At 38.7% G+C, this 25,401-nt stretch overlaps 1 protein-coding gene across 1 annotated transcript; it reads left to right on the forward strand.

Moving 5' to 3' along the window:
- Nucleotides 1-7,896: 7,896 nt before the first annotated feature.
- On the forward strand, nucleotides 7,897-24,883 carry crip2 (cysteine-rich protein 2). The gene is made up of 8 exons (XM_060879966.1): nucleotides 7,897-8,037; nucleotides 14,444-14,538; nucleotides 20,605-20,662; nucleotides 21,863-21,997; nucleotides 22,236-22,304; nucleotides 22,391-22,485; nucleotides 23,381-23,438; nucleotides 23,738-24,883. The coding sequence occupies exons 1-8, from the start codon at nucleotides 7,995-7,997 to the stop codon at nucleotides 23,803-23,805; spliced, it is 621 nt and encodes a 206-aa protein (XP_060735949.1). The 5' UTR covers nucleotides 7,897-7,994; the 3' UTR covers nucleotides 23,806-24,883.
- Nucleotides 24,884-25,401: the final 518 nt, after the last annotated feature.

The raw sequence follows: 25,401 nt of genomic DNA on the forward strand, positions 1-25,401 counted from the left end.
CACGTGTTTGTGAAAACAAAGTCTAATAACCCCAGGTTACACAATCAACCAGCATATATGTTACATCTGTTTATTGATGGATTGGCACGTTGTAGAAGTGTTAGTAGAAGAATAGTCAGAGCAAATTATTATCCTGTTAGATGTAATGTGTATGAATCACCATCAGAGGGCGCTGTTAACTCATTTATAGTCTCTGACAAGCCTTTGTTCTAATGTGCTCCTTATTGTATGGTTTCCTGGATCTAATCTCATGGACTGGTTGCTCTGCAGAGTTTAGAGTATTTCCTACAACTGATTCACCAGAGCCAAGTAACGAGCTCATTATGAGGTGGATCAAGTGTAAATGAAATCAAGGAGAACTTCAGGACCAGGAACTGGACCAGTCCCCAGGAGGTTTCTTTACCTCAGCACAGATACTGAAAGGATCCAATCACTTTGAGTGCTAAGCATTGACCAAACACAGATAAGAAACTTTAGAAACATTGGACGTTAACCAACAAGAGCATAATACTGAAAACTCCCAATCTATATAATACCGCTTGCACTGCCAACACAAATCTGTACTGTTTTGCCTTTTGACAGGAGAAAACAGCAATGAAATAATGGTTTCATTGTGCTTCTTTCATCATGAACAATTTTCGTTCCTATTTAGGGAGTACACATAACCTGGACTCATTACATACAGATTGTGTGCTCTGTTAAGACGATGGTCTAAGCCTTTTGGGTTTTTTTGGCAAGGAGACAGCACAAAATGCATTCCTTTCCACACGTCAGAGTTTTTGCAGCTAGGACTAGCCTTCACAGGGTAACATTACTTCCGCTACAACAATAACCATGGCTGAGTCGAAGATTAAAAGCTTTTGCTGTGTCCTTTTGTGTCATAGCTAGAACGAAGACCAGAGAAAGTCGTGGCTTGTAGCAGCAGTGTCCAATCTTATATGGAAAGGGGTGTTGTGGGTGCAGGTTTTCATTCCAACCAAGCAGAAGCCACCCATGAGTCTACTAAAAGCCAAGAACAACTGATCAGACAGGTGGAATCAGGTGTGACTTCTGCTTGGTTGGAATGAAAACCTGCACCCACACCGGCCCTTTGTGGATAAGATTGGACACTGCTGGCTTAGAGTAATCAGGAGGGAGAAATTTATGAATTGTAATACACAAAGGGCATACTTTGTGACTGACTTGACTCGAGTCAGACTTAAGTGGCAAATTTGAGACTTGGGACTTGCTTGACAAATATTAAAAAAGACTCGACTTGACATTGACTTGGCATTCATGACTTGAGACTTAACTCGGACTTGAGTTAAATGATTCAGAGATGGGGGACTCGACTTGACTCGAGTCATACTTAAGTTGCAAATTTGAGACTTGAGACTTACTTGTGACTTGCACATGTGTGACTTACTCTCACCTCTGGTGGACAGCATTTCATCTCGGTCTCTGATTTGACACTCAACGGTCTCAGCATGAGCATGAACTCAATTCTACAGTTCTAATAATTACAAATACAGTTAGCAAAAAGATTCTGTCAGTGAAACCTGTGTACTCCTTGGTACTGCACTTTATGTAGTACTCTGTAGTGTATTTAATTCTGTGTCGTTTCTTGTAGTTTTGTGTTTTATGCAGCAACATGGTCCTGGATGAACAATGCTTTCATTTTACTGTGTACTGTACCAGCTGTATCTGGCTGAAATGACAACAAAAGCTTCATGACATGACACAATCACCATCAATGCTAAGCTTCATTATCGTAACCTGACCCTTAGATGCGTGAATGAATTCTTCCATGAATAATTTATATTCTTTGTTCAGCTCAGAATCCCTCATCACTGATTGTTCACCCACATTTCTAGACACATCTTTGAAGTTTAATCTCAGCAGTAATGACAAATATGAGGTAAAAACTTTTTCTATATCTTGGTGTGTCTGTTGTAAAACGATTTGACAGTAAGGCTTGCCAGAAATATTTTATAATAATTAGTATATAATTCAGAATTCTCCCAAGTTTTGTAAAAAACAAACAAACAAACAAACAAACAAAAAAAAACGTCATTTATGAACTAGCAATAAGTTACAGCTACTACACTCTTTGTGTCATGTTCAGGTCAAATTAATCCATTTTATATTTTTACTGAGTGTTTTGCATAAGTATTATCCGCATTTGAAAATTTGCAAATGTTTGAATGCAATAATATTTTGTTTCTTATGCTTTTATTGTTGTTCATCAATTGTATTTGACAAAATATTCAAAACATACAATAATGAAACCATCAATCCATTTCAGTTTCTTTTCTAGATTTATGCCAACAAAGTTTATTGTAATATATTTTGTTACAAAAATTAAAACTTTATCACAAAAAAGAATAACACTTTTATTGTTAAATATGATCTAGTAAGGGGGGGCACGGTGGCTTAGTGGTTAGCACGTTTTGCCTCACACTTCCAGGGTTGGGGGTTCGATTCTTGCCTCTGCCTTGTGCGTGTGAAGTTTGCGTCTCTGAAAAATTGTCCGTAGTGAGTGCGTGCGTGAGTGAATGAGAGTGTGTGTGTGCCCTGCGATGGGTTGGCACTTCGTCCAGGGTGTATCCTGCCTTGATGCCCGATGACACCTGAGATAGGCACAGGCTCCCTGTGACCTGAGATAGCTCAGATAAGCGGTAGAAGATGAATGAATGAATGAATGAATGATCTAGTAATTGCAAACATTAATCACTCATGTTATCTATATTGCTTGGGATTTTATATAAAGACAATATGTGTAAAGCACTTTTATTTATTTGTCTTTTTATTTCTGTAGTGCTTTTAAAACCATAACGTTACAGGTCAGTTTGACCCGAACAGGTCCAAAGAGTGAGCATAACACAGGGGTTAATATCTTGTAAAGTATTCTATAAACATCCAAGGACAAGAGTCAAATGTCAGGAGCAAATTATCATAGATGATTGATAAATTTGCTCGCATTTTGTTGATCACCATGTGGGTGGTTATTATTTTTATGAGTATTGGTGTACTTGGAAGTTCAGACTCTCAGCTGCTCTGATCAAGCACACGCTCAGTGTCCATCTGCCCTGCCATGCCCTGCTGGGAAATTCCTCTCTTCTCCTCCTCCAGCATGAGGGATAGTGCCAGGAATCCAAGGAGGGAGCATGGCTGTAAAAAAGAGGACAGCTGCCCCCTCATGGCCTGTGTTGTCCATTCTGCTGTTGGCAGAGAAACAAAGAAATCATGAAGTGCGAAGAAGGATAGCAGCTACTGTAGTTGAACAGATGGAGGTACAGCCAGGATTAGTGGCTCCAGACCCACAGAATGTTGCATGTTCTTCTGTCCAACTGATATACCAGAACAAAGTGTGTATAAATGTAATTTCATCCAGGATTTATGGATAAACTTTATGCAACACTCAGGGATTTCCCTCACCCAGCTGCACTGGCAGGCAATGCCTCTGAAGTGGTGTTTGGGTCCGAGGTTGGTCTTTTTGTTGTGGGACCTTGGTTGAGGAAATGTGGCTCGTGTGTCGTGTGTGCACATAAATAAAATCATGTAACAAACATCACTACCACCCCATCAACGCAATTCTTTCACTCGGAGTAAACAGTGGGTACAGGGCAAGACTATGACAACAGACCCAAGATATTTCCGCCAACACTATTTCTCATAGTTTTATTTCCAACAAAGCAGCCAGAATGTTATCATTGATATCAACTCATTTTAATCAACAGCACAATTCAATTTTATAGTTGCTGCCTTCTGCCATTGATTTGTGATGAAAAACCAGGGTGAGGCCCTGGACAACTACAACATTTGCTAACCCTTTGAGCTGGCCCTGAGTTTAAGTAACCACTGCTAGAAGAATGCCAGGAGGAATTTTAGGCCTCCTGACTGGCTAATCCACTGGGCTCCCAGCCCTGGACATTTTCATTCAGTAGGGAACGTTTCCGTTCCCTAGATCCCCTTGTGCTTTGTGTAGTTATGGCCCTTGGAATCACTTCTCCCACCATTACAGTTCCCATGTGAACACATAAATGCATACAATATATGTAATTAAATTCAAAACACACACTGTTTGCAAACTCCTGACCTAATCAAAAGTGTTTAACAAAATTATATAGGTATAATATATAGTAGTTACTTAATTGACTAACTGTCCAGAATGTAATCAATACTCAGATCATGTTTAATCAATAATGTAATGAATACACCATTATTTTTGGGAAACTGACAGCAAAATTCTATTACAGTAAAAGCCATTAGATGTAAGTGAGAAGACAGAGATTTCAAAATTGTGAGTTTATATAAGCAATTTATTTATTAAAAGCAATACACAGTACAATGACGTCTCAGTCAGATGATGACTTCAGGACTTGCATCATGCACATGTGATCATGTGTTTATTGTTGCAAAATGTTTTGACATACACCCATCTCCTGGTGGGTGCCTTTTAACACATTATTACACCCAAGGATTTATACAATGTAAACATCTGGAGAAACTATTTAAATTTCCTTTACCAGAAATAATTTTAGCAGAACAAATGGTAGAGATACAGCTGGAACTGGCACATAGTCTAAAGTCTTTTATGATCATAGATCTTGAGTATTCTGCAACCAGGATATTAGATTCAGTATCTGGATGCCTCTGCCGAGGAGGTTATGACTCGACAATAGAGCATTCAGCCAGATGATAAAAGCAAACACAATCAAAATGACACAAAACACACACAGAAAAGTAATTTTGTCAAATTACATGTAGAAACTTAACAATATAACAACAACAAACTTAACAATTTAAAGAAATCTGTTCTGCTTGGAGGAGTGTCCAAGATCCAAGTCCCTAGACTTGCTAGACGTTTCAGGAAGAGGTCCAGTGCTGTTATCCCACAGGACACTTAACTAGTATTAATTGTGAGTGTGCAAATAATTCAAAACCAGAAGAATATATATGCAATATTTTTTATTCACTAATGTATTTTAATGAATGCATATCACATAGTATCACAATATTTGTTTCAATATGTTATGTTTAAGCCTTCACTGATCAGCCTTATTGTGTAGGTCCGAAACAGATCTGACCCGAGAGACCTGTGCTCTGGCTACAACCTCTAAAATTCGAGATATCCGAACAAAGAATTTCACTCTGCTGTAATGTATATATGACAAAAAAAGGCTTTAAGGCTGTTCTCAACACACATCAGTATGACTTTGGTGCCTATGACACAGTCAATGGTTCACTGGCTGTCCTTCCTTGGAACATATTTGGTAGCTACTAACTATCGTTTTGGAGATGCTCAAAGTTCTTTATCACAATTTGGCTCTGATAAATGTCGATCAGTTCCTTATGCTTGCACACATTTTACACTTCCAACACATCAAATTTAAGAACTGGCTTTTCCCTTGCTGTCTAATATATCCTATTCCTTAACAGGTGCCACTGTAACAAGATGATCAATGTTATTCACTTCACCTGTCAGTATTTTTTAATGTTCAGTGAACTCGGTGTAAAAGATTGTGTTGTGATTGCAATGCATTGTGTTATTTATTTTAAATATTAATTATTGCTTATTTATCTGAACAATAATTTTGATGTGGACTACACACATCAACCCATGATAGCTGAAGGATTCCTTCATCTGACTAGTAGGTAATACCTTGAAATATTGAACGACTGGTATTTTTCAACAGAAACACCAAGCTGCCCATAACTATCTGACCTCATGGCTGCCCCACCCTTCTGAGTAGCCTTTGGAAAAGCATTAGTTTCTCCTTGTGTGCTTAGACAAACATTCACTTGCCAATGCTAGGACAGATTTGTAAATACCCAGGCTAAATATAGTGGCCCAGATTACTCAAGCAAGAGCATGAGGTTATGGAGGAGAGGGCAGCTCCCTGAGGAAGGATGTGTGCTGAGAGAGTCTCCATTTCTGCTGAGCAGAAGCTGTGACAGGGCCATGTGTTCAGTCTGGGGGAGGAGAAGATATCTTTACTCTTTAAGAGAGCATTGAAATCCCATGCATAGGGTCAAAAACAACGTGAAAACTAGGACTTGTCTGATTATACAAAAATATTCTTTTCTTTTTTTGATGTTGCATTTTTTAATCTTCAAATAAAACTAAGGCTTCTTATTAGGATATAATGTCCCCTTTTTGTTGCTATAAATGACAACTCACAACAACATCTGGAAAAGGTCCCCCCCCTCTCTGTTTGTCTCTCTTTCTCCCTCTCTCTGCCTGCCTGTCTCTCTCTCTCTCTCTCTCTCTCTCTCTCTCTCCCTCTCGCTCTCTTGCTCTCTCTCTCTCCTTCTCGCTCTCTTGCTCTCTCTCTCTTTCTCTCTCTCTCCCTCTCTCCCTTTGTCTGCCTGTCTCCTGTCTCTCTCTCGCTGTGTCTCTCTCTGTTTCTCTCTAAAATAATGAAATTTTAAACTAAAGCTGCTAATCTGATCTGTGCAGGCTTTTATCAGTCTACACAGACACTGCTGCTCCACTCCCAGACAATTGGTGTCTAATGTGCTCTCAAATGTCTGATAACAGTTCTTCTACTTTTGTTTCGGTTTTTTTTTCATACATTTTTTAAATAAGCACCAAAATCCTCTTCCATTTTTCCTTTTTTTGTGAAGTATTCTTTTTTAAAAGTGGCGCATTCAAAAAAACCACACCGCAAAAATCCCTTTTGCTATTTTGAGTACCCTTGTGAAAACATGCACATATACATTAAAGATTCAGATGTTCCAAATACCACATGAATTGTAATATGTCCCTCTTACTGAGTGATGCTATGTAGTGTGGATTTAGGTGGAGCCTGCAAAGAGGACAGCGCTGGAAATCTCAAACTAGCATAAGGTTTACTTGCTATGGGCTGGTGTCCCAGGAAGAGAAGCATGTAATCAGTTAGGACAGGGAGCATTCAGCATCTGTTTGGCTCTTATATCTGTGTATTAGAACACAAATGAAAAGAGACATCCATGAAGCGTGCTATACACATTTTAAAGAAAATAAAACCTTATTTTAGCAACTTAAATACATACACTGCAATGTAATCAGCAGACGCCCTAAATATTATATCCAGGATTAATGTTTCTTCATATAATTATCTATTTATTCGTGTCACATATCAGTGTTTATTGCCTGCCTATGGGCAAATTCTGGCCTACAATGCTTATGCAGCAAATGTCCAGGTTACCAAGCCACACAAAGCTGCAGTAACGGCAAGCTTACTGACACGGAAACCCCAGGCACTGTGAGATTAAAACACCACAGAGGCTTGTCTGTAGACAGTCGAACAGTCAATGCAGATGTGTAGATTTTCCTGTAGTGAAAAGCTTTTTAAAACAGTGACTTAACCGGTCTCACGGTCTAAGATAGCTGAGAAAAAGAGCATGTTATATTTATCTAACAGAATGATGCTGGGATGTTCTCAGTGTCATCAGACAGCATGTGGGTCTGTGAGACTAGCAGCGTTAAGAGCTTCACACAATGGAAAACCATTTCTTTTGATGAATTATAAAGGAAAAAGAATTAATTGGTTAAAAAGATGGTTATGTTTGACTAGGGCAAAAATTAAGTGGTCCAGATTTACAGCTGGCTCAATGAAAACAAGAAGGGAAAGTGTTCTAGGCATGACTAGGACGTGCCAATGTCATTCAGAAAGATTTCACATTGCTAACGGTCTGGCGTGTCCTGAAGAATCTCTATTCATGAGCAGTGAAAGGAGCTTTTGTTGCACACCAGCTCAAGGATGGAAAAAGAGAGACACATGGACCCCTCATAGGCACGCTGTGTGGATGTCCCAGCCAGGCAACTACACTGAGATTGACAGGTTGTCGGACCAATGAGCGCCGGTGCGTTCAACCAGGCACGCCTGGTGGGCGGGGCTATGCAAATATAGAGCCTTTCTCAAGCGGGATGCTCCAGTGAACGCTTCTGGCGCTACTGAGGAAAGCTGTAAATTTCGGCTAAACGCCAGACATCCTTTTTATTTTCTGATTCAAAACAGACAATAAACATGGCGTCAAAGTGTCCAAAATGCGAAAAGACAGTCTATTTTGGTAAGTTTATTCAGTTTAATTTGCTTTGTTTTTAAATCAGATGACATTTTTGAGTCTTTACACAGAGATGAAATATATTCTGGGTGAAAATGTTGTATAAAATATAAAATGGCTTCATCTTAACATCCCGCTTTGTGTGCCTTTAAAAGCTAAATTAAAACAGGTTGTACGGGGTTTTAATAAACACCAGTCATGTAGACAGGGGGTCAATATCGTTGTCTACACTCACTAGTGTACACTAGTGTAAATCACCTTTAGCACTTTAGCTTAATACTTTCTGCTTTTAGCCTGATGGTGCGTTCACTTTACACAAAGACAACAATTCATGCAGAACTGACACCTGATGTACTGCTCTGAACCTTAACATCTTTATTAAGTGCGGTTGTGTTAACGTGAGGACTACTCACATCCCTGCTTTATAAATAATCTTTATTTATTTATTTGTTTATTTATTTGTTTGTTTATTTATTTATTTATTTATTTGATTAACTAATGTTGGCACTTAAAGTAGCAGGAACTTGAACACACCCTCAGACAGCCATTTGCTTAACATTGCTGCTGCTTTACTGGAGAATTTAAATGATAATTTTCCCCTCACATGATCCCTGATTTTGTTCAGACTTCTAAATTATAGATTCTTTTTTTACTGTAATGAAAGTGCAGGTCTGTATTTGCCCTGTGCATTTTTTCTTTTCACACCCAAATGATTGATCCATTATCATTGTACTCTGTCTACTTCCTTTCTTTTCCTTCTGTCTTATTATAAAGAACCTTTTAATTGATCTGTATTTAATACCGGATCTAATGGTACAGTATCTGTGTGTAGAATACTGATCACTATCCTTCTTCATACTGCATGAGATGGAAAACTAACCCGTCCTGTCAGTCACGCTGTTATGTAAAAAAAATCAATTGGGTGAATGGAATCAGGGTTTATATAAGAGCAATCACAGCCTTGCATCCATTCATCCTTTAGTCTCGTATAATCCAGCAGTTTCCCTCAAGAGACTGTTTGGTTCTGTTATTTGTGTAATTGATCTGGAAGTCATAGCAGTGACACTTGACTTAACACTGGGTTGTGTTGTTTTGTCAGTGCCTGATTTCTAATTTGCTTTTTTCAGGATCAGCTGCACCGCTGGATGTAATCACATTATTTATTTGACTTTATGGTTCAGGATGTGGGTGCGCTAGATTTTCCTAAACCTCTTGGTAGACACGTTTGGTTTTGTCTACGTCATAGGGCGGTGGGCCTGATCAATTAAACAGTGTACTATTATTAGCGCCCAGCTGAAATCATGGCAGCTGTGGACTCTCGGGTGTGTCCCACTCCATCCTGTCTAAGCGCTGCTCTGAAAGTCTGATGTAGGAATTTCTGAAAGGTTCCCATGTCGTTTATATATCTACCTTCTAATCTGCTTGAGTGCGACTCACTTCATTAAACACCACTGGCCGTCTAAAGTAATGTTATATTATAACATTACAGTGTTTCTTGTGAATGTAAGATTTTTCGTTCCTTATAATGTGTAGAAAAGTCAGGACTTTTTAATTATCTCATCTCTTTTACAGCTTGGCACCAGGAAAACAAGAAAGGAAGTGTTCTATGCACTATTTAGACTTTCCGTTTAATAACAGGAATTGAATGAACTGCGGTGTTGTAAACTGGGTGTTAGATTTTACCATGTAGGCTCTGGATGTAAAATCTTCTGTCCCAAACATCAACAAGTATTTTCAAATGGGCTTTTACACATTGTGTATCCTATTTTAAATGCAAGTGGTGAACCAATGTCTTTAAGGAAGCATTTTAATGTTTAAAGCCTACATTTTATTACTCCTTTTTTTCCTTTCTTGGTTCTGTCCTACAGATGGTGTACGCATCTGTAATAAAAGGCCAAAAAGGCACATTTCCCATTGATTGTCAATCCTATTTTATGTAGGGTGGCAACTGCATTTTAGAACCCACTTTAATATGTCATCTTTGAGCTTATTTTAAATATTTATTGTAAGCGTACTTTAATTTTTAATGTAGCTAAGGGGGAAGGAAGGAAGGAAGGAAGGCTTTATATCTATTCCACAATAAATCAAGTCACTAACCATCACACATCTGCCTCATTATTTAGACAGACAGACAATATAGATAGATAGATAGATAGATAGATAGATAGATAGATAGATAGATAGATAGATATACATACGTTTTTGATCTCAGTCGAAATTCAAGCATCCAGTAACAACAGAAAAACAAGATTATCATAACACAGTACTGTATCCAGAGTGTAACTGTAATTCAGCAATTAATACTTGGCTACATAGTACCACATACACACACATACATGTGCGTATATGTATGTGTGCATGTGTCTGTATGTGTTTGTGTCTGGTTTACTCAACCTGGTGATTCCACATTTGAATAATCATAGTGCCCTTCATAAGTAATGCTTCCACAAGGGCCTGTTATAAAGAGTAAGGAAACCCCACCTCTTGGCACAACACTGGCCTTATGTAGCCTGGTTTGAAGAGCCCTTGCATCAGCCTGAGAAAGTCAGACACATCTGCACACCAAAGATTTCCTGCCACACCCATCGCTACCGCTATGTAACGCCTGAGTTCCGAAATTAACTCGAAGTGTAACTCCAAAGCTCCCACTTGCCTGACAAATTTATGATTTGTTTGCAGACAATAGTAGAATGTCTCCTCTCTTAAATAAGGTTAAGGCCATGGAGCTTAGTGAGGCGTGCGTTCATATATCAGACGAGGCACAGCTGTTCAAGCAGATAATGTTATTTCAGAACAAATAGCTGTTAATAATGAGAGATTGGAGAGGAGGCGCTGGAATGGGTTTTGCAGAGGTTATTTATGCTGTAACAGTAGCGTCAGCAACCTCAGTGTTTCTGCAGGGGAGGTATAGTCCTACGTCCTGACAGATGAGGCGAGCGGATCATGCAGTAATCAGAGTCCTGTAACTGGAATGTTAAATGGCAAGCATTCAGAACAGAAGTCAGAGATAATATTTGAAGTTCAGCTTTCTTTGCAAATTTTGTTGGAGCCCCTGCTGTTATTTGCCTGTGATTACGCATTATCCAATTCCTAAATGCAGAGCCAGCAATCAGGAATTATATTTTTCCAGCCTCCCTCTTGTCTTTCTTCAGTTTCTCTGGCGTAGGCTGTTGCAGATAATCACAGAAAAGCAATTAGTCAACCAAAAAAAACCTCCTTTCAGCAAGCCCTGTAAAGAGCCTCTGTAAATTACCAGTGCCCTGCGATTTCCTCTCTCTCCATTACCCACTTAAACAATTCCCCCACTTGGATTATCACAGGCCACACACAATTAAAGAAGTTGCTAATTCTGTGAAAATGTTGCAGTGTCAAATGATCTAGGTCGGTGTAATGGTTAAATTGTTTAAATAATTAAATATATTATTAAGAGCGCAGATTAAATAATTGTTAAAAAGAGTTAACAACCTTTTTAATGGGATAATATCAAGTTTAGATGTTTCCATTTTATATGATAGGCATTAAAACAAATTAATGCTCGTTCATGTAATTTTATAATACGTGCTACATCCAGCACATAGATGTTTGCAGCTAGCAAATGATGCTTCTGACTTATATTATATTATATTATTCATTCATTCATTCATCTTCTACCGCTTATCCGAACTACCTCGGGTCACGGGGAGCCTGTGCCCATCCCAGGTGCCATCGGGCACCAAGGCAGGATACACCCTGGACGGAGTGCCAACCCATCGCAGGGCACACACACACTCTCATTCACTCACGCACTCACACACTACGGACAATTTTCCAGAGATGCCAGTCAACCTACCATGCACGTCTTTGGACCGGGGGAGGAAACCAGAGTACCCGGAGAAAACCCCCGAGGCACGGGAAGAACATGCAAACTCCACACACACAAGGTGGAGGCGGGAATCGAAGGTGGAGGCAAACGTGCTAACCACTAAGCCACCGTGCCCCCCCATATTATATTATATTATATTATATTATATTATATTATATTATATTATATTATATTATATTATATTATATTAAATACAGTTATATTATATCGTTGTGTTATTATCTGCAGTGTATACATGTCGTACTCTATCTGCTACACTAGATTAAAGCCCGAATTAAAGTCCCCTCATTGATAATCTTACGCAGTGCTTCATTGTTGTCCTGTGCTTTGGTGTCCTTCATTCCAGGAAACATGACTCCATAATGCAAGTCTAACAACTACATTGGTCCCCAGTGATGGAGAAATCATTATCTGGGATGATGATGATTGGTATTGACCACAGGGCTGACTGTGTGTAACTGAAATGATAGATTTATGCCGAAATAATTGGCTACACACGGTTTCAAATGTGTTTAAGGAGCTGGACTGTGGCGAGCTACTAACTAGCTGGATGAAACAGTAATTACTGCATTGTACAGGCACTCAGACAACCTTCTGTGTCTCATAATAACAGCAGTATTGTTTAACCACAAGTCTGTACGTCTGCTTTTTTTATTCTACTTATTTTTCTTAGGTCTGCTACTGCTTCATGTCTCACTCTATTACATTTTCAGACCCTTGACTCCTAATATCTGTGTGAACAGATTAGTCTCTCGTTTTAGTAGTAATAATTTACGCTGTGTTGAACTTGCATTCTGCCATTGAATCTCTGGTGAACAGGTGTAGCTTTGTACTCATGGAGGATGAGCAATATCATAGCTACATTATTACCAGGTCTTTTATATGACCTTGTTGGAGTCCAGCACTTTTATTGTGCTGTGATGAATTTTATTTCATAGTGAAAACGATCCCTGTTTCCCCGAGCTGCTCCCAAGGGAGAGTACGAGGACCGACAGACCTAAAACAAAGCTCCCTCTTCTGGCGGAAAAGCCGTGGAAGAGTAGAGCGCCAGAGGAAACCGCTTGCCCTCTTTGGCCGCTTGTGACCGGGTCTGATAAGAGGAGGTGTTTCCTCTTGTGGATGAAAGCTGCCCCAGCAGGACTTCTACATTGTGTACAAGAGGAGATTTATAATTGGAAGGAGTATTCTTAGGACTGGGGTTATGCCACTTGGGACACTCCTGACGGAAGGGAAAATGATCGAGAGGAAATGCAGAGATTTGGATACAAAAGAATCAGAGCGAGAAGTTGACAAACTGGCTGTTCAGCTGCAGCTTCAATTTTAGTATTCCAGTGTATCAGCAGGAGAAGTGTTGATGTACAGGATGCAAAAATAAAGCTGCAGCTGCAACAACAAGGCAATTTCTCCTTTTTTCCCCCACATATTTTAATAATAAATGGTGCAGTTCCACTTTAGATATATTGTGAGGATTCAGTGGGGTTCAAAAGTCTGGGGACTGGGGCTTTTTTTTATATGGGAAATTATTTATTTATTTGTTTGTTTGTTGTTTTTTTTTGTTTGTTTGTTTATTCCCAACCACAAATCTAAATATTTAAAAACAAAGAGAGTAACTGTTAAAAGTCTCGACTGTTCATTATTTATATAAATATTAGCAAATGTGTGATTTTGCTATGTTTTAAATGTTTCCTCATGTCTAATCTCTTTTATCGAATCATGTATTCAGACGACACTCTGATTGGATTTGTACCTAAATTCGATTGTAAAACTTTACACAAACTAGCGGAGTCAATATACGAGCTGTATATTGTACACACACTGTATCTGAAGCAAAAAAAAGGGGGATGTGATAAAAATACTACAACTCTGTAATTCATGCTAAGGTTTCGGTTCAGTTGTTGCCAATAATATCATTTGTAATGACATTTGATATATTAAAAACAAAATGCAAAATAGGAGAATTGTCACTAGTGCTTTGAGATATTCTGAACCAGATCAACCCTGAAGAAATAAGCCAAACACAGAGCTTATTGGGTGGCACAGTTGCACAAGTCTGGTTACTTCAAAGCTCCTGGTTATAAGTTTCAATATTTACTTCTGGCTGGTGTTTGTGTGACTTCTCCAAATGTCTATATTCATTTATATTCTTCTGACCAGTACTAATACTTTCTGACTCATGATTCATCATTATGTTTCGATGGAGCCTGGGATAGACAATTCTCACAAAATGTGTCAAAATCACCAGCATTGCTTACAGCAATGTACTTATTTTAAGTACTCCTTCGACAGCAGTGCTAAAAACAGCTTTTGATAAAGTACAGGAACCTCTGTTTCAAGATTTATCTTCTCACTAGAGCATAATGTAAATCATACAATTCTTGAATGTATCCGATAGACCTTCATTTTCATGATTAGAGTAAACCACTTTGACTTGCTGATGGGTCAAGCAAGATTTATTAATGTCTGTGCCTCTTTTTTTTTTCCTCGCCTATTCTCTTTCTAATCTACTTTCTTGCCCCTCTCTCTCTCTCTCTCTCTCTCTCTCTCCATTAGCTGAAAAGGTGACGTCTCTAGGGAAAGACTGGCACAAGTTTTGCCTGAAGTGTGAACGCTGCAACAAAACCTTGACAGCAGGAAGCCATGCTGAGGTGAGAGTGTACAACATCACACTGAGAGCTCCATGTTAGCAGTGATTACATTTTTCCCAGGCTTTCACAGTCAGTACTACCTTCCTTGTTTACTCACTCACTCCATAATATAAGACCCATTATAAATTATATTTAAAAAAAAATCATACCCAAAGTTACAGTGCTGTACCTGGAGATTAAGTGTAATATATATATATATATATATATATATATATATATATATATATATATATATATATATATATATATATATTACAGCTCTTTCCTCATTGGCTAATTTCACCTGGATATTATATAGCCTTCTGTCTGAGAACTGCTTCTGTAATGATAGAGACTCATGATGAGCATCTCTTTAAAACATTTAATACTGTTCTGTAGAAGTAATGATTTATAATTTCATTATCAGATGTCACCCAGGATAAACTGGTTCCTCTCTAAGTTTCTTCCTCGTCACATCGCAGGCCTAAAAATATAATTATGAAGACGTCAGTGCTTCTGCTTTATTATGATATATTATATATCTCCCTGTCATTTTGCTTTAAGATGCACATTGTTTACTGGTCTGACTGAATCATATTTTCAAGAGTATCTGTTATTGTTATAGTCTACTGTTAATGATGCTTTAACTGTAACTGAATTAAATACTGGGTTTAGAGGACAGTTCACTAGGTAAAACAGGTTGGTGTGACATAATAGTGGCTCTATTATTAACTCTTTAGTGCACAATTAAAAATTCTGGTAATGGTAATGCCAATTTATCATATTTACAAAAACAAAAGGCTAACAGCTAGAGGGTCATACCTGTAATAAAATTTTTAGATATCATAAATGATCATATGCCTAAAATAACACTGTCACTTCACTGTATTAATTCAATTCAAATTTATTTGTATAGCGCTTTTAACAATTGACATTGTCTCAAAGCGGCTTTACAGAACATAAACATAAAACAAAAAGTTAATATAAAGATTAATATAATACAAAAATTCAAGATGAATATTAGAGATATTTAAATGTGTTTGTATTTATCCCCAATGAGCAAGTCTGAGGTAACTGAGGCGACTGTGGCAAGGAAAAACTCCCTAGAATGGTAAAGGAAGAAACCTTGAGGTGAACCAGACTCAAAGGGGAACCTCATCCTCATATGGGTGACACTGGAGGGTGTGATTATAAATATACAGTCTGACAAATGTTGTATTGATGAGGAGGCTGTTGTCCTCAAAGATCACATGGAGTTGGCATCTCCTCTTTAGTACAGCAGAGTCCAACTGGAGCTGGTAGATCTCTGGTAGGCCTCATCTCTGTGGAGGTCCAAAATCTTCATGGCACGGAAGACAGTCGGAGCTGGTACAATTTCTGGATGCCTCGGGATGGTAGAAAGAGAGAAACAGTGGAGAGGGATTAACGTAGCTGCTTTTCATAATATTAGCAAGCACTAGATGATAATGTGCATTTGGTCAGATGTAATAGAGCACAATATTATGGGCTGTATTACGTGTAAGCCTGACTAAAGAGAAGTTTTTAATCTACATTTAAACTGGGAAAGTGTGTCTGAGCCCCAAACACTATCAGGAAGACTATTCCAAAGTTTGGCAGCTAAATACGAAAACGCTCTACCACCTTTAGTAGACTTAGATATTCTGGGAACTACCAGAAGTCCTGAGTTTTGTGATCTCAGAGAGCATGAAGGGTTGTAACGTGTTAGAAGACTAGTTAGATACATGGGAGCTAAACCATTAAGAGCCTTGTATGTAAGTAGCAGTAGTTTGTAATCAATTCTATACTTAACATGTAGCCAGTGTAGAGATGATAAAATTGGGGTTAAATGATCATACTTTCTTGGTAAGAACTCTGGCAGCTGCATTTTGGACTAACTGTAGCCTATTTATTAAAGATGCAGGACAACCACCTAGTAATGCATTACAATAGTCCAGTCTAGAGGTCATGAGTACATGAACTAGCTTCTCAGCATCAGATACAGACAGGATGTTTCTCAACTTGGCAATATTTCTAAGGTGGAAAAAGGCTGTTTTTGTAGTATGGGCGATATGATTTTCAAAAGACAAGTTGGTGTCTAATATAACACCCAGGTCTTTCACTGTCGAGCTAGAAGTTACAGTACATCCCTCTAAATGGAATTTGGATTGTGAGAGCTTGGTTTTTAGACTGATAAGTAGTGTTTTTGTCTTATCAGTGTTTAACAACAGAAAATTACAGGTCATCCAATCATTTATCTCTTTAACACAGTCAATTAATTTGGACAATTTAGCTATTTTGTTATTTTTTTTTTAAGATGTATAACTGGGTATCGTCAGCATAACAATGAAAACTAATCCCATGGCTCCTAATGATGTTCCCTAAGGGAAACATGTATATTAAGAAAAGCAGAGGTCCTAGAACTGATCCTTGAGGGGCCTCATAATTACCTGGCAATAAACTGGAGGATTCAACATTTAATTCTACAAAATGGTATCAATCAGACAGGAAGGATCTAAACCAACTTAAAGCCTGTCCATGACTACCTGTGTAATTTTGTAAGCGATCTAGGAGATGTTGTGATCTATAGTGTGAAATGCAGCACTAAGGTCAATTGTGAGATATTGATATCTCAATAAAGAGATATTGTTCTCCTGTAAGAAGGAGCTCAGTTGAACAGACACAACCTTTTCTAGTATTTTAGACATAAACTGAAGATGTGAAATAGGTCTGTAATTTGATAGTTCATTAGGAGAATTAGGTTTCATAATGAGGGGCCTAATAACTGCCAACTTGGAGGATTTTGGGACGTAACCTTAAGATAACGAGGAGTTAATAATATTAAGAAGAGGCTCACCAGCTTTATGTAACGCTTCTTTCAGTAATTTAGTTGGGATGGGATCTAGTTGTTGGTTTAGCTGTAGTAATAAGTTTATCTAACTCGTCCTGTCCTGTACTTGTAAAGCACTGTAGTTGTGAGTGTAGAGCTTTAGGTGAGACTGGGTCACAAGATGCAGGTGCAGGTGTTTTGACTCTAACCTTTTTTAATCAGATGGGGGCAACAGTGTCTAATGTGCTAATGAAGATAGCGCCTGTGCTGTTAGTCATTTCATCTAGGTCGTTTGCGTTTAAGGGTATAGTAAGTAGTTGAGACAGATCAGGCAGGTTACTTGTGAATATGTCTTTAGTGGTCAGAATAATAGTTCTACCGAGTCGATAACATGGTGAGACATGGTTAGTTTGTTCTACAGGTAGTGTGTACAGTATGAGGCAATGGTCTGTGATACCATTGCTTTGAGGTATGATATCTATATCAGTGACATCTATTCCGTGTGATATTAAATCTAGCGAATATTTAAGACGATGAGTTGGCTAGTGATGTTTTAATTGCATCACAGCTGATGTGCTATGTATCACGTGTAAAGCATATGTTCATTTTCTTAGGGTAGGAGTGGTCTATTTGTAAAGGGCTTTAGGTCCTTGGGAACATGACCTGTGTGTGTGTGTCTGTGTGTGTGTGTCTGTGTGTGTGTCTGTGTGTGTGTCTGTGTGTGTGTCTGTGTGTGTGTCAGTCCAGTACGTTGCTGGACTCTTTTCTGTTTTTAGTTAGTTTTACTTTAGCATTAAAATCAGGGTCTACATTGCTATGGCAGTATATTTTAAATCATTAAATAAACAACACTACCTTAACTAATATTTATTCCTCTGTGGTGTAATTTTGAGGCCTTGCCTTTTGCCAGATACACCACTTTATTTACCCTTTTTAACCGTCCCATGAGGACAGTCTACCAATGTTTCATGTTTTGGGCCTTGTTGATTTGATTATCTTGCGCCTCATGATCAGATAATAAAGTTTGAAATGAGTGTGTGATGTTTTATAGGAGTCATGTCTGAGCTTTTTTTATTTTTCATTCTACAAAGGCAGTTTGATGAGTATTGCTTTGCGAACCCAAAACATCTTCTCCTTTATTATTTATGCTTCCAGAAGCTGGTATTTGCATTTAATATAAAAGCAGAGCCTCCGCCATCCCTAGCTGAATGCTGGTCTGCATCAGTAATCTCTCAGTGAGAGTATTTATACCTTCAATCCCTGCAAGGGCCCAGTAATTATCTAGCTCAAAGTATGTACTCCAAAGTGGGTGCCATGTTTCCATGACAGCCTGGAAAGGTAGCTAACATAATTTAACCCAAATGTTTGATGAGCTAATCCAACTAATCCAAACTGCCCCTGGTGTCACTATGACTCTAACCAAAAACCTCAAACATTCATACTGGAGATGAATAAAGGAATAAGTATATATTTATATGTAAAAGTGCTTTAGCTTTTTTATGTTGTATATTTCTTAATAGGTTAAAGATGCTCTATAGCTCTATACTTGTTCCCAATTTCCTTCATCTGCTGTTAACCTCCAGACATCATCAGAGGATGGCTATTGGCTGTTGGTAAGACACCAACAGAATTTATTCATCTCATAGTAATTCACAGTGGATCCAGAGCCCTTTCACATTTAAGGGTAGTTTGGTGTAGCCAATCCAACTAGGGGCATGATTTTGTGAGGGACAACATGGGGGAAAAACTCCACAAAGACAGAAACCCAAGCTCAGGATTTAACCAGGGACCCTGGAGCTGTGAGGTTGCAAAACTACCCACTGAACTACACTGCTGCTTTTAAAATACATATCAAATAAAACAGTTATCAGTGAGATCCAATAGGGAGTAGTTTCTATTATCAAACTAACAGACAAGAAATTAAGGTATAATTTTTTTATTTCAATTTTACCTGTGTCCCAAATTACATACGACACACTATTCACTTACACTATGCCTGGTATCTATTCTACTTTCTCGTGTGGTGTAGTAAAGTCTCAGATGGAACACTGACTCTTGTAATGAGATGTGGCTAGCTTTAGCAGAACACAGTGACTTTAAAATGTTAAATAATAATCCCCAGATTGTGGGCTAATTGAAAAGAGATTTGTAAGACTTTTTCACTGGCGTGAGGACATCTTGATTTTTTTTTCTCCTCCAGCATTAGCACCTGGTGTACTCGGTGTGTAATCTGCGGCGATTAAGCATTCCCTTTATTTTTTTTAAGCAGTGTACTTTTCCTCAGTGCGCTTGTACTATTCAGAATAAAAAGCACCACAGTTCCAGTTGGATAATGCCTATGACAAATCTGGAAAATTGTCATTAATTACAAACAATCTACAAGATATTATTGTGTTTTGGCATCCAAAAAGATATGGTTCATTTATATATCTACCTCTTGAAGGTCTGGTTAGTGAGGCTGCACTTTGGAAAGTGTGGAGTTGGGTTTCTGATGGAAAAACAATGGCAAAGACATTGGTATTAGGTTGTGGGAAGTGAGTGGGCTGGGACCTCCTAATTCATTTCACTGGTACCAGTAGACAAAGCAGCCTGGCTTGAAATAGAATGAAATTAATCCTTGCCTCAAGCGGAAGGCTGAACAAGCCATCACACAAGAGCCACAGTGATGGCACCAGTACAGTGTGCAGTGGAAATAGTTTTAGGCTTATTACCCCGTTCAGTATTCCTGATGAGTAAGAATCTGCCATTGAAACCCAGTCTTGACCATGTGTGGTATATCTGTCTGCTATGTTGAGACTGTAAGCATTTCTAAAATTTTTCCCAGCAGACATCTGCTAACAGGGCCAGTGGCCTTGTTCATGAATTCCTCCTGAAATCCTCACAGCTGGCCAGTAGTTGTTTCCATAATAAACACATCCCAGCCTCATCCCCGTCACAGAAGTAAAGATTATTCATATTCAGAACACACCACCTTGTTATAGCGGAGCCAATATCGCAGGACAGCAAGCATTTCTTTGGCTTTTAAAAAAATCTCAGATGAATTTGTTCTGGAGGTGCTTAGTATGGAAAGTGAGCATCTAGCCAAATTAATGCCATAGTAAATGAAAACACGCACTCAAAAGCTCAGACAATTAGCTTTACAACTTGAGACAGCTTCAGACTTCTAACAGATGGATATACCGATGGAACATAGTCGGATGGAAACAGATGCAGAGTTTTAATTCATGCCTTTCTCACATTCTTCTGCCTCTTTTTTTCAGCATGATGGGAAACCCTTTTGTCACAAGCCCTGCTATGCTGCGCTCTTTGGGCCAAAAGGTGAGAAATCAGTTCATGACTAGTGCTGGTAGTAAGCTGGTAGTCATTGCATCAAAACAACACTTGTTGAGTGCAAAACATGAAATGAAGAACTTACTTGGTATTAAGCCATCAATGACATCATGGGACATTTTATTTATCTTTGTTTATTTTGGTTGCTAGCACTGAACCACTTATGCTGAATTTAGACAGTGCTTTAATAGAAGGAGGCAAACCTGAGTGTTTAAAGCAGCAGTGAGTGCTTAAAGCAGCTTAAGCTCAAAGTTAGAAGGTGCCATGAATTGCACTTCATTTGCAAAGTGGAGACCCCGAAACGCACACGTCTCAGTGCTCAGAGAAATGACGTTCTCTCACACATGAAGGTTTATTTGCTGGTTTGCATCACAAATCTGCTCCAGAAATACATTTATGTTCACCACACTTGCTGAAACAGCTTTGCACAATCAGATCAGCAACCCTCATATTTTTACCACTTCAAATTCAATTAAAATACTGAAAGATGTTTTATCAACTTGTATGCTTTACTTTATTGCTATCATTAACTGTAATTGTGCAATATTTTAAGATGGCTGTCGTTTTGTGTCCAGAGCTCATTAGTGTAACAGTAGATGGAAACACCCACTTCACCCAGTATCATGTGAATTGGGGTGGTAACCTGATATTCCTATTATACTAATGTGTGCCTATACAGAAGTGATACGCTTAATATGACCACTTACTCTATGTTACTTCAACTGTTGTAGCACTGAACTGTTCAGAAAGTATCTGTACATTTGGTTTTAAAATGCACACAACTGTGTCAGAAATGGAATTGAACTAATTGCAGATTATTACGTTTCCACTTCAAACTGTAAGCAGTGGGTTTTTTCAGTATAACAGGTTCACCTGGCTGTCTGTCTTCATGTAACCGGGCTGAAGTTAACGGAAGTGAAACAAACAGATGTTATTCCTCCTGTTCACAGTTGTTGCTTGTCATGACAAAAGATAAATGGCTCTCTTTGCAGTATTGTGTGACTGAGGGCCCTCTGCTGGACAATACGTATTAGGTGCTGTTTGTTAAAATGGGGATGGATGTTCTTTTATTAATATCATATTAATCTGCATTATTAATAACACTGGATTGAAGATTTTTATTATTTGATGCTGTTTCTTTTAAGCACTTGTCTTCTTGGGTGGATTTAATTTTTGATACTTATCCAGGTGTCAACATTGGCGGTGCAGGCTCTTATGTGTATGAAGCACCAGTCAACAAAGACCCAGCCCCAGCTACCATGGACTCTGAAGCCAAACCTGACGAGAAACGAGCCTCAGCACCCAACAGACCTCCTTCTAAAGGTACAAAAAGAATTGCTTAGACTGTTATCATAAAAACTGAGGCACTCTGGGGAATTATTGAGGCCCCTGAGTCCAGCTTTTCAAACAACTGCAGGTCAGAGGCATAATCAAACACTTTTTTTTTTTTAAACTCTCTTCTCCTCATCCTTACGAAGTCTCCAGTGAAATCCACAACACAGAGAGAAAAGGAAGTGTCTGGGAGTCTATATGGAAATCTCATTTGGTTTTCTCATTTCAGCTGGAAGCATCACCACCTTTTCTGGGGAGGCAAACATGTGTCCTAGGTGCAGTAAGAGGGTTTATTTTGGTAGGTTGCTCACGTGATCTGACGTTAATTGCTAACATGGAATCTAACACTCAGTAGTAAGGAATTTTTTTTTTGTGCGGCGGCAGCCGAGAAGGTGACGTCTCTTGGGAAGGACTGGCATCGGCCGTGTCTGCGCTGTGAGAGGTGCAGCAAGACTCTGACTCCAGGGAGTCATGCAGAGGTGAGGAGAAAATTAGAAAGACTCAGCAGATAAACTCATAGTTTTATCACTGTGTGATTTCCTTTTTAACAGTGGAAGCAGGATGATCTGAAAATCCTTACTGCAAACCCCTTTCCTGTGTAATCCACTACTGCAGTATACACACTGCTTTCACTCTCATTAGCATATCGCGATGTTAACGTACACAGCGTCTATCAAATATAACGAAGAACAAAGAATTGCTGACTCCATCTATTTTGGGTAAAACAACACTGCACCCAGCCACAGTTTTTAGATGTCTAATTCATTTTTTCTGCATGTCACCGTTCCTCACTGGCACAATTAGCTTTTAGCTTTTAACAACATCCTGATAAAATCTTGACAGTAAAATTAGAGAGTATTATTATTTGAAAGAAAACATGTTCTTGCAAACAAGGATAGTAATAAATAATATTCTCACTCACTCACTCATTTTCTACCGCTTATCCGAACTACCTCGGGTCACGGGGAGCCTGTGCCTATCTCAGGCGTCATTGGGCATCAAGGCAGGATACACCCTGGACGGAGTGCCAACCCATCACAGGGCACACACACACACTCTCATTCACTCACGCACTCACACACTACGGACAATTTTCCAGAGATGCCAATCAACCTACCATGCATATCTTTGGACCGGGGAGGAAACCCCCGAGGCACGGGGAGAACATGCAAACTCCATAAATAATATTGATAAGAATAATATTGTTGGTAATAAACTTTTATTTTTTTTGTATTCACTGTGTTTTTAGATAGTCAATTAAAACCATGAGATTCTAAGAACTTTAGACTAGTTTACTATACTGTGACTGTAACTGTAAAACCCCTGGTTAGAAAAATCTATCCAGATTTTGATGTATTTGTTTTATTTTGTCAGCATGAAGGCCAGCCCTACTGCCACAAACCGTGCTATGCTGTCCTGTTCGGACCAAAAGGTACAATCTGTTTTTACCCTGTAGATGGCGCCCTTCAATTCATCATTCTCTTCAGTGTACATTGATATAGATTCTAAAAATATACTGCAAGAGCTGGGCTGTAAGAGGAAGCATGTACACTCGAGTAAAATACAAATTATTAAGCAATGGTCTAAGCTAATTTTTCAGTTTATAATTTAACACAGTTCTTGCCTTCAGTTCAGTTTTGTGCATTCGCATGTGTGCATGTGTGTGTTTGTTTGTGTGTGAAATATGATCCTTTGTCATATGACCGGACTGTTTCATTGTGCTGCTTTCAGGAGTGAACACAGGTGGTGTTGGCAGCTACATCTATGACAAGGAGGTGAATGCAGAGGCCCAGCCATGAGTGTGCGCCATCAAACCATCGCTGCACTACAGTCACACAACACCACTACAAACACATCCACTACATTAGCTCATACAGATTTACACACATCTTCTCCACCACTTTCCCCACCACATTAATCTAGCCACACCGACTGACATCAATGCCAACATGGACGTGTAGGGAAATCCGATGCAACGTAACATAACCCAGCATTTTCTGATATCTTCATTCTTGTTACACACAGATATTGTTTGTCTGAGCATCCACTTCTTCTTATATTTGTGTTAGAGTATGGTAGTCTATTTAAAAACTCTTATACATAGAGCTTATGCGTTTGTTCGACCCATTATTGTTGTTTATTGTACCATGCTTCTTCAACAATATGGAACAATACTGTCTACAACAACGTCAGTCACACAGCATTTTACAGCATTATCCTATGATGGTTTTCCAGGTAAATGTAAAAAAAAAAAAAAAAAAATCAAAAGTGTTTTATATCCTTTTGTTTTTTTAAAGTGCCTTTCATGCAGGCAGATTGGTCACACTTTCTTGAACCTCTTTGCCCAGGTGCAGCTCTGCAGTGCGTAAATCAACAATGAATAAGTCTAACATAAATCTAAAGTAAATTCAGCAAGCCAGATTTACACTTTGGCTGTCTCACAGCATTTCTAACTCAACCAAGATGTGGACGAAATGTTCATACAGTAAAATAAATGGGTCAAATCTTATTTTTATGAGAGGAGCCAATCCTGTCTCCAGGAGGTTGAAGGGTGTTGTGTGGCTTTGTGATGGGTCTCTAATGATCAAGTAGCTGAGACTAGTAGCTGACCATTTTAGCTTATGTCTGACAAGGGAAATTATTAATAATTTGTTCATTGTATTCCATTAATGTGGTCTGAATTTTGAAGAATTGCTTGCATGAAAACACATTGCCAGTCAGAATTAGCTGATAGGAAGCTTTAAGTTAAACTTTAATGACAATGCATTCTTCTGGAATGTGCATTATTGATAGTATGATTTATTTTTAGTAGGTTGAGAAATCAGAACAATGCTGCCACTTATTGCTTCTGTTCTTAATAAATTTGTATACAACCTTTCCTTGCTCTGATTGTCTATTTAATTTCAACATTTTATAAAATTTGTAGGTTGCTTAGGTTAGCAGGTTTTCCCCGCACCTCTGAGGTTTGATTCCTGCCTCCATCCTGTGTGTGTCTGTGTGTGGAGTTGCTTCAGGGGTTTCCATGGGGGACTCTGGGTTTTCTCACCCAGTCCCAAGATATGCTGATTATCATCTCTAAAATTGTCCGCAGTGTGAGTGTGTGACATTGTGGTGAGTTGGCATCCTGTTCACGGTGTCTCCTGCCTTGTACCTTGAGTCCACATGGATTTCAGGTTCTTTGAACAGCGTCCTCACTCATATTAATCACCATTAATCACCACTGTGGATTGTGACATGACAAAGAATCCCAAAAGAGTTAAACTATGTATTTTCTACTGTGCTACTTATGATTTATCAACAAATGCCTTATTGGTTAAGCTGCTTTATTAACCACAGGATAATGTTCACAGTAGGCTGATTCTTGGACCTTTTCTCTACCGCACCCAGCTATTAGC

This window comes from Tachysurus vachellii, chromosome 10, assembly GCF_030014155.1.
Source record: "Tachysurus vachellii isolate PV-2020 chromosome 10, HZAU_Pvac_v1, whole genome shotgun sequence".
NCBI lineage: Eukaryota > Metazoa > Chordata > Actinopteri > Siluriformes > Bagridae > Tachysurus > Tachysurus vachellii.

Bases quoted from the DNA above. Each gene is read 5' to 3' on its own strand.
- crip2 (XM_060879966.1), top strand. From the start codon at position 7,995: ATGGCGTCAAAGTGTCCAAAATGCGAAAAGACAGTCTATTTTG. The intron at 14,539-20,604 runs GTGAGAGTGTAC...TCTTTTTTTCAG, and splicing joins CAGCAGGAAGCCATGCTGAG to CATGATGGGAAACCCTTTTG. The intron at 22,486-23,380 runs GTGAGGAGAAAA...TTATTTTGTCAG, and splicing joins CTCCAGGGAGTCATGCAGAG to CATGAAGGCCAGCCCTACTG.